Source organism: Mugil cephalus, chromosome 11, assembly GCF_022458985.1.
Source record: "Mugil cephalus isolate CIBA_MC_2020 chromosome 11, CIBA_Mcephalus_1.1, whole genome shotgun sequence".
NCBI classification, from domain to species: domain Eukaryota; kingdom Metazoa; phylum Chordata; class Actinopteri; order Mugiliformes; family Mugilidae; genus Mugil; species Mugil cephalus.
Window position 1 is genome coordinate 8,454,830 of NC_061780.1, and position 9,319 is coordinate 8,464,148.

At 43.3% G+C, this 9,319-nt stretch overlaps 1 protein-coding gene across 1 annotated transcript; it reads left to right on the top strand.

The window, feature by feature from the left end:
• Window positions 1–3,099: 3,099 nt before the first annotated feature.
• uts2r3 (urotensin-2 receptor 3) lies at window positions 3,100–6,723 on the top strand. Its single transcript, XM_047599008.1, has 2 exons — window positions 3,100–3,500; window positions 4,685–6,723. Exon 2 carries the CDS (start codon window positions 4,772–4,774, stop codon window positions 5,903–5,905), a length of 1,134 nt encoding a protein of 377 aa, XP_047454964.1. The 5' UTR covers window positions 3,100–3,500; window positions 4,685–4,771; the 3' UTR covers window positions 5,906–6,723.
• Window positions 6,724–9,319: the final 2,596 nt, after the last annotated feature.

Consider the following 9,319-nt stretch of genomic DNA (forward strand, 5'->3'; position numbering starts at 1 on the left):
TTTCGTTTTGGGTTGTGCTGCATAAATAGATCAAGAGATACAGAATAATACAGGCTGTTTGTCCAGGGGAGTGAGCAAATGTGATCTCAAGCTCCGTTTTGTTTTTTCACGTTCAACCTCTTGTGAACTCCCAGCGGCACAAAGACACCTCAGGGACCGTTTGGTCTCACGATGTCTTGACGCTGCAGAAACCACAGAATATAATATGAGGTAGAGAACGTTTCTTATGTGGCAAGCACGCAATTAGTATAATGAAACATGTCAGTTTAGTGCAGTGGATAGACTCCAGTGTAATCCATTCACTGTCAGTCATCTCCTACCAGGTGATGAAGCAGCAGCCCTGAAGTTTCTCCTTCAGAAGACGGTTATTACAGGAGGGAGTATACCAAGTGAAGGTTGTAAGATTAAGGTCAATAAATTAGTAGAAAAAAATATTTGCAGCTATTTTAATAACTGAACCTTAAATTGTTACAGCAAAGTCTCCATCGAACTAAATGAGCCATTTACATTTTCACCATTAACTGACATTTTAATGATAAGTTAAGAAAATAATCAGCACATTACTTGATAATATAGATAACAGTAAGAGTGTCTTCATACAGTCATTAACCACGGGAATAGTTTGATTATATATACTAGTGAACAAATAATAATAATAATAAAAAGTAAAAAAATCCTGACTGATAAATTACTCTAATAATTAGGAAATAATTATTTAACGGCCTATAGAAATTATACAATATTTGAACAATAATAATAATAGTAATAATAATGACAGCCTTGTTGTTTGTACGTAAGTACAATCACAGACCTAGTCCTCATTTAGGCCAAATTTATAACAACAACACAGAACATCGAATCACCAGATGACTTATCTCTCTACGCGCTCACATTCAGACCTTTCAGATTTGCATGCTAAAGATTGATGCAGACTTGTTAATGGGGAGAAACACGTGCTCTCCGGGTCAAAGCGCTAGAACAGAGCCCATAGCTCAGGGGAATTTAATTAAAAATGATATAATGTGTCCGCACAGACTGAGATCGATGTGTTCTGACAAAGACAAATAAACAGCGCGGCGTTCAGACTCTGTCAGTCTCCTTTCCCCCCCCGCTCCCTTTTTTCCATGTTGGCATGTTAAGCAATATCTGCTTCCAAACGCATGGTTTCACACTTAATAATCACATTGATTCTTTTTCTCCGCTTCCATGTGAATCTGAGGCCTGCCGGCCACCTGATATCACTTCATTAAAACTCCCGGGCACTCATGCCTCCTTCTCCATTTCCATACAATAAGCTTTTATACCTGACCATCTCCATGTACGAGAGCTTCTCATGCCTCTGTGGTTGTCTCCCCCCTCTCCCCTATTTTGGCATGCCTGTGCCAGGTATTTGTTCAAATTCCTCACACCCCGTGGGGATAGGTATGTCCCCCCCCCCCTTCCCCTCCATCCCTCTTTCGTCTTTACTGCCTGTCTCTGTCTATCTTATGTACGCCAGCACATGTATGAAGCAGCCAGCGTGGGCTCCCCACCACCACCACCACCACCACCACCACGAGGTGTATCCAGCCCACACACTTTACTGGGTAGTCACAACTAAATCATTTCCAAGTTGTTCAGACTCTGAGGCTGGCACACCGCAGCTGCGGGTTCGACAGCTGCCGAGCCAAAAACAACTCGGTGGACAACAGGCAACTGTAAGTTGCTTTTGATAACTTCTGAAAGACCCGCTTATCCAGCAATGTTGTCAGAGCCTCCACCAGTTAAACTTCCACTCTGACATGGAAAAATGTTGGTGCAGGCGAATGTAGTGGGTAATTAATTTCCTCTATGATTTAAACATCATATAAATCCCTCAGGGGGGTGCGAGACACTTTGTTTGAATACGAGCTGATGGTGGTATTGACATTGGGTCAGAGTTGAAGTGCATTAGTTATTGCTGTGCGTCATGAAATGACAGCAAATACCACTGATACTCTGGCTCAGTGGGTCCGTCTCTGCCTTTCCCACAGAGAGTCAAAACTCAATTTCAGCCTCATGCTCGTGTGTTATTATATTTTCCAGGTACAAAGCAAGATCTAGTCACCATCTGGTATGGCTTTTAATTGACTCGTTTCTGCTGTAGGACAGCTGTCTTGAGCCACACGTCCTACTGCCTACTTATTCTCTGTGTTGATTGAAAAATTAAGTGAGTTTAGTTTAAAGGAACTTAGCTCATCTGCCATTCTTCCAGAAAAGACATTCATGTCTTAGCCTGTGTAATGCTGAGTCAATATTGACTGATGTGTCAAGGTTAATTCTCATGTAATGATTAGTACTGGATTGATTCAGTGCCTTTTTGTGTGGACTTTAAACGCATCATTTAGCTTTGAATGTAACACATTTAAAAATAGAGATACAGCGTCAAACAATAAAATTCATGAACACTTTTATGTATTTATCTTCTTTAGTATATTTATTTTTATATCCTTCATATTAAACCGAATCAGCAGTTTAACTGCATTGTTGTGTTTCTTTATGCTATAAAACCTCCTAGTTTCATAAATCGATGGCAGTAAATTTGTAGCTTTCACAGCTTAATGCAGCAGCCGTACCTGCGCCTCATGCAACTCGGGATTATTTGCCAAAATATGATTCTGTGATACCATTTATGGTCAGATTCTTTGCTTCCATGGAAAGTCTTTGCAGTGGGTTCTCGATGAGATTTATGCTTGGCTCAAAGGTACCGAAGTCATTAGAGAGTCATCAAGCCATGATCACGCTTACGGTAAACCCTCTGAATGAGGCTATAAAATATAAGACACTAATATTAACTTTATCTGTGTTTTAAATTCTTAGACCACTACTCAGCACGACTGGCCGGTTCACTCATGACACTCATACTTTTTTAGTCATATTTCAGAGCAACGGAAACTGTAATTATCATACAGTTAATGGTTTTATGATAAAAACCTGTCAGAACATTTTAAATTGATTTCAACCACGGGTTAATGGAAACTATAATTATTCATTATTGTATTATTTAGTATAAGGAGCATAATTGCTAAGTATTCAGAGGTTGCTCTACCTCTAAACAATGAAAAAATAATACATATAATTCACTCTGTGGGGGCTTCCCAGGGACCCCAATTCAGGCCAGCCAACTTAGTATTCAGTCTAGAGGAAAGGCCCCCTCATTCAGCGTCCATCCCACCCTCTTTTCCACTCACACCCACTCCTCCGGTTGACTCAGACACATCAATGACAGAGCTGCACTGAAGACTGAACAAGACGCACAGCGGAGATCAGCTCAAACTGGGATGAAGACCATCACCACATAACTCGAATTAATCCCATACACTCCTGCTGAAGAAAATCCTACGTTTGTGCCTGAAGAGGTTGAAGAGTTTTTCAAGACTACAAAACAGGAGAGGGAGAATTCAAAATGGGAACTGAGTGTTTTCAACGAAGAAATCTGTGGAATATTATTTTTTCAACATCTGGGATTAAACAGTTCTGAAGTAAGTTTAAAAAGAAATAAATGCGTCTGGTCATTGGTTGCATGGGATTATAAATACTGTGGATATTATAAACTTATTGACTATTTCTGAAGCATTGACTAGGGCCCTTCATGGCCTTTTATGCATTAACAGTCTATAAAATCTATTTAAATTGATCATATAGCTAAAAATGAAACGAAAATTAAATCTCCAAATTCTATGGATGGCAAGGCTAAATGTGTTCACATTTTTAGTAATAGGCCACAGACATAAGGATTTTATTTTTTTAACATCCCTATTAATCCTGTCTCTGCTTATTTACTAAATATTTAAGCTTGTGAGCTCATGGAAATTACCTACGGGTTGAGGCTGTCTTTTCATTAACACAGCTGTTATTTAAAGTGTGCCGGTAACGTATGGAGACGCGGGGCTGCACCAGGGCGCGCGGCACCGCGGGGCGTCTGGCTGTTCCTCCAGAGTTCAACAGTAGCTCTTAACCTCGGTGCCGCCTGGGTCACCATGTGTCATCCAGGCTGTTTCTGTCAGGCACCCCGCATCTGCTTTGATGTCGCTGCAGATTACGTTTCTGAAGGAAAAAAAAATCGAAAAAAAATCCTGTGACTCGGCATATTTTTACGCACCGGTCCACGTCCAAACCGGCAGTGCGCAAAAACGCAAAATAAAAAATAAACAGAAACTGAATTCGTAGAGCTGATTTACGAACTTCTAAGCCATGTCTTTCCTAATTCTCGAGTGCTGACCTTACGAAAAAACATACGGTTTGAGTCTAAGGTTTACAGTATTCAGCTGGAGCTCTCTCGCTCCGAAAATCCAATTATTTTACTAAATCCGTAACAACCTCAACCCTTTCCCCGTGAAACTATAAAACTACGCAGAGCAGGTTGGAACATAAACCACCCTGGTTTTGCTGACATTTTCATTTATACATGTTTATATGACTTTATTTACCCAATCTACTGTCCAGATTTAAATATGCTAAATCACACTGGAGCACCCTGGGAGATCCAAATGCGTTTATAGATTGGCTGTTAGCGTCAACTTGTGAGTCAAATAAATACATTCTCCTACATCTGAAGAAGTAAAAACTAATATATATTGTTTTGTTCTCTTCTCCACCTGTCTCTACCTTCTGAACCATCCATCTAATTTCTTTCCTCTGCGCCTCTGCTGCATGTTTGACTCAGCATTTGGGGCAAGTTGACATTTCAACATTGCCTGGCTGCTACTCCTTCTAACAGACAAACTTTTTTTTTTTTTTTTAATTTCACGTCATGGACCCGTCCGGCTCTTTGCCTCCAACTTCTCCATACACTTTCCCAGTTATGCCCAATTTTTCTGTGCCTTCCTCGTCTCCCTCCGTTTCTCCATCACCCAGCTTGGCGTCCACAGCGCTTTTCTGCTCCTTCCTCTCCCTCCTCTCCTTGCTGGGCATCACAGGAAACCTTTACACTCTGGGCCTCCTCCTGAGGCGCAGGAGAAGTAGGAGACGGTGTGGAGCAGCACTAGCCTGTTGCTTAACAAGAGTACCTTTACCGGCCTGTCTTGCAAGCTCCACTTCCCCTACCTCCTCCCCCACTTCCTCCTCCTCCACCTCTCTTCACCTCCAGGTGCTGAGCCTTGCTCTCGCCGACCTGCTCTACCTCTTCACCGCTCCCTTCATTGTGTACGACAGCCTGGCGTCTGGCTGGGCCTTCGGTGAGGTGGGATGTCGTCTCCTGCTGAGCCTGGACCTCCTCACCATGCACGCCTCCATCTTCACTCTCACCGCCATGAGCTTGGACCGTTACCGGGCCGTGGCCCACCCCCTGCACACCTCCTCCTCCAACTCGTCCGGCCTGCTGCGCGTGGGCCTGGCCTGGGGGTTGGCGGTGGCTCTCAGCCTACCCATGATGATCACACTGCACCTGGAGGACGGAGAGAACCAGGAGGGCCAGCTGTGCGTCCCGGCCTGGGACGAGCAGAGCTCCAAGGCCTATCTGAGCGTGTTGTTCTGCACCAGCATCCTTGGTCCGGGGTTGGCCATCGGAGCACTTTATGCCACTCTAGGTCGGCTGTACTGGGTGTCTCAAACTCGGCCAGCCTGGGCGATTGGTAGCAGCACGGCCTGTTCACCCCGTGCACCCAAGCCCAAAGTCCTGCTGCTCATCCTGGGCATCGTCTTGGCCTTTTGGGCATGCTTCCTACCTTTCTGGATCTGGCAGCTGCTGCCCCTCTACAAGCCCGACATGCTGCGGACAGTACCGGTGGGAACACAGGTGACAGTGAATCGTATTCTCACAGGTCTGACTTACGGAAACTCCTGCGTGAATCCATTCTTTTACACACTATTGACAGGAAAGCGAAAACGCAACCGACAGACGCTGGCATCAGCAAATCAGCTCTGCCGCAAAAGCAGCCCACTGTAGCGGTGTCTACTCCCCTCCAACAGCAGAGACAATTGTGAGTGTAAATGTGTGCATTCAACAGTATGCAAACATGCTGTATATGTGAACAGGTACTGTATGTGATATGCTTTATGACAATAAAGCACCAAAGAGCATCGACTTAGCCTTAGCCTGCAAACTAAGGAAGTAAGAATATATATACTAATCAAATGATAGCACTTTGTACAAAAGCTTTGGAGATAAACTGTTACAAATATTCAAGTTTAACGAGTGCAAAGTGACAATCTCTGTAAGATGTATTACCCCAATAAAGTCTGTATCAGAAAAATATCCCATTCGGTTTTAAAATATCCTTCCATATGGTTTTTGGCAGCAATGGCAAACCTATGCAACATCACTACCAAAATAAAATGTGTGAAGTCATTTAAGTCCAGAATACAGATGACTGTTGTTTTTTTCAATATTAATAAACAGACTACACCAATATTAGCAAAAAAAAACAAAAACAAAAAAAAACTGATGCGCTAACAAAGAAAATTTTTATTTTTGAACAACTGGTTGCATCTGGTCAGGACCTCAGTTCATTCAGGACATTTTTCAGACACTTTGCTGGTTGACATAAAGCATTATGTTTAAGCGGGTGAAGAGTCTTTTTGTTTTTGTCCCCTGAACGCTGACATATCGGAAAAATTATAACTTCTTATAATAATCCCGGCCTGCATGTTTGGTTTGAAAATGTACTTATTGTTATGAGTCATGCAGTGCTTTGCATGGCCTCAACTGATGTTTATAATGTTGCGTAATATACATAGTCTGGAATAAAGAGTATGCTTTCTGTATTCCACTGTGTCATTGATCTTTTACTGCTGTGTCCTCTTTAACACAACTTACCACTGAAAATTACACCCAGTGGTATTTATGACCACAACACATGTGAACTAAACAGGAGCACAATATTATAAAAGTTCAGCGCGGTAAGAAGTCCTTGAGTTGCATTCATACTTTTGTTTGTGTATCTGTGTCAGCGGCTCGGGAAGATCTTCCCTGTCTGACTCAAAGGCTGCACTGTACTGTAATACCGACCCTGCTGCTCTTTGACGCAGATGAGCAAATATTGTTTTTTGACGGAGAGGAGCGAGGGTGGGGGTGGGATGATGGGACAGAGGCAGAGGAGTGGCATCACATGATCGGGGTCGGGAACAGGGTGATATTTGGTATTAACCACTGATTAAGTGAATATATGGTTCCAAGTCCGCCAGTCTGAGAATTATGGTTGCATGTCTACTCCCATCTGTTCCCGCCTGCGATATACTGCATGCTCCTTTAAAAACAAAGACACACTGTGGGGACAGCACAGGGTTCAGAAAATAAAGCCAGACAAGCTGTGAAAACTAAAATATACGCAAGACAAAATAACATGTCAGGATGGATTTAAGTGTCATGTAAAATAATCCATCACATCTTCCAGAAAAATAACTCAGTGTGATAGTGTTGCTCAGACGTTATAAGTAATAATTCTCCTCTTGATAAAAAAAAAAAACTAACATTGCTTAATCCATGAACATGATCAATTTCATGTCCAGTAAATACCTGAGACAATGTCAAACAAACCGAATCAAATATCAATATATACAATTTACATAATAAAATCAATCAAAACTATTAAACTTAATATCATAAGTCCTGTATGTAAAGAGATCGACAACAGCACACACAGACAGTAGATTGTGACGTAAGATGGATCCGTAAAGTTTTTTCATTTCATCGCTGATTGTCAAGTCACAAATCTTGGAAATGTTTTTCTTTGCCCACTCAAATCACACGGACGGACCATTAACATCTATTAGCTGTGGTTTACTGTGTTTTGACTTGACATTCAATCACTTCAGAGAGTACATTATCCACAGGTAATGGATAGTTTGGGTGATTTCCTCTTAAATGCAGTGTAAAATGAGCCTCCGATTATAAGCGGAAAGTGGAGCTAAAGCATGAGTTTATTTATTTGCACATAAAGAACGTAAACGTAAGAACATTAACCGGGGGGAGAGAAACCCTCAGGGCAGCCGGAGAAGCCATGAAGCCCTGTGGGGCTTTACAGCACTGCAAACAGCAGCAGGTTGAAGGCACACATACCATTAGCATTTGTCAAGGGAGCTTGTGCCTCTCTCTGCGCTGTGATGCATTATTTCTGAGGCGTAAGGCCCCTTCTGCAGTCCGTGTTGCCTACCATGTGTTTCCATTTACCTGGCCGGGCTACCTCTGAGCATAACGTTCCCACTGCAGTTATTATCCCGGGCCTTACGCAGTCGCACCGCAGGGGGCGCTTCTGTTGTGAAGTTAATGCAATATCCATCCACCTTTCACAGACAACTGAGACCTCACACCACATTTGTCCATTTAAGCGGAATTTCTGGCCAGCACAGAGCCAGCACCGTACACGTCTGAAAATCGAGCGTCTTCGCATGAGACATGGTGATTTTTGGACCCCTGGGTCATATCAAAATGACAGAAGACGGAGGGTTTAGCTTGGGCAAGAGGTGAAAAGTATCCAAAAAAGACACTTAGCGGCAGTGTGGATATTATCAGACCGCCACAGAGAGCTCGCTGTTCAATTTTCTGAGTCTGCACAGCGGACAGGTTGCGGGTGCCCCTTGTATCAGATGATTAAGTCCTCCCTCAGGTCTGCAGGGATGACTGAGTGTTTGATAAACTTCAAACATACAAGGTTTGGTCAACCCAACCAAATGAATGGAAAATATTGTCTCAGTTGGCAGGCCGGTCGATCTATAAACTCTGCGTTGTTTGTGTTGGTAGTTGCCAGCGCCGGCTGACTCGCTCCAATCATAACTTCTGTCCTCCTGTGCAGCAGCAGCTTTTGATTTCATCCCGAGATTACAGGCAGTGTCTTCCTCCCGAGGCCGCGGGGAAAACACAAGGACAAATATTTTCTTTTGACAGCATCGCTCCGTTCTACCTGAGGATTTCATAAATCCAGCACATGTCAGTTTTCCTGGAAGCGGCAAGCGTCTTTCCATGCCGGCACCCCTCGCTCCGCCCACCGCGCTCTCCTCTTGACCAGTGTCTGAGGCTGCTGCAGGTGCCCCTCCCCTGGGCAGCCCGCTCAGGAAAGCACCCCGCCGTGCAGACGAGACGAGGCCGCAGCCCGGGCCAAATTCCCGCTGTGAGGTGTATAAGAGGCTCCCATTTTCTCCAGACATACACAAAAAAAGATTCCCTCCACACACCGCCCTCCCTCCTCCTCTAAAATTCAATCTCCCCATCTGTTTTCCCTCTCTCAATCACTTCTTGTCCCCTCAACACTTCTTTCTGCTTCGCCTACACTGACAAAGACCAAGTAATAAAAAAAAACGAAAATAGTATTGGCAATATTTTCTACTCATTAAAATAATTTGCTTTAAAAAGTAACGACTCTGA

What these genes read in the sequence shown, in the direction of transcription:
- uts2r3 (XM_047599008.1), top strand. Translation starts at nt 4,772, where the DNA reads ATGGACCCGTCCGGCTCTTTGCCTCCAACTTCTCCATACACTTTCCCA.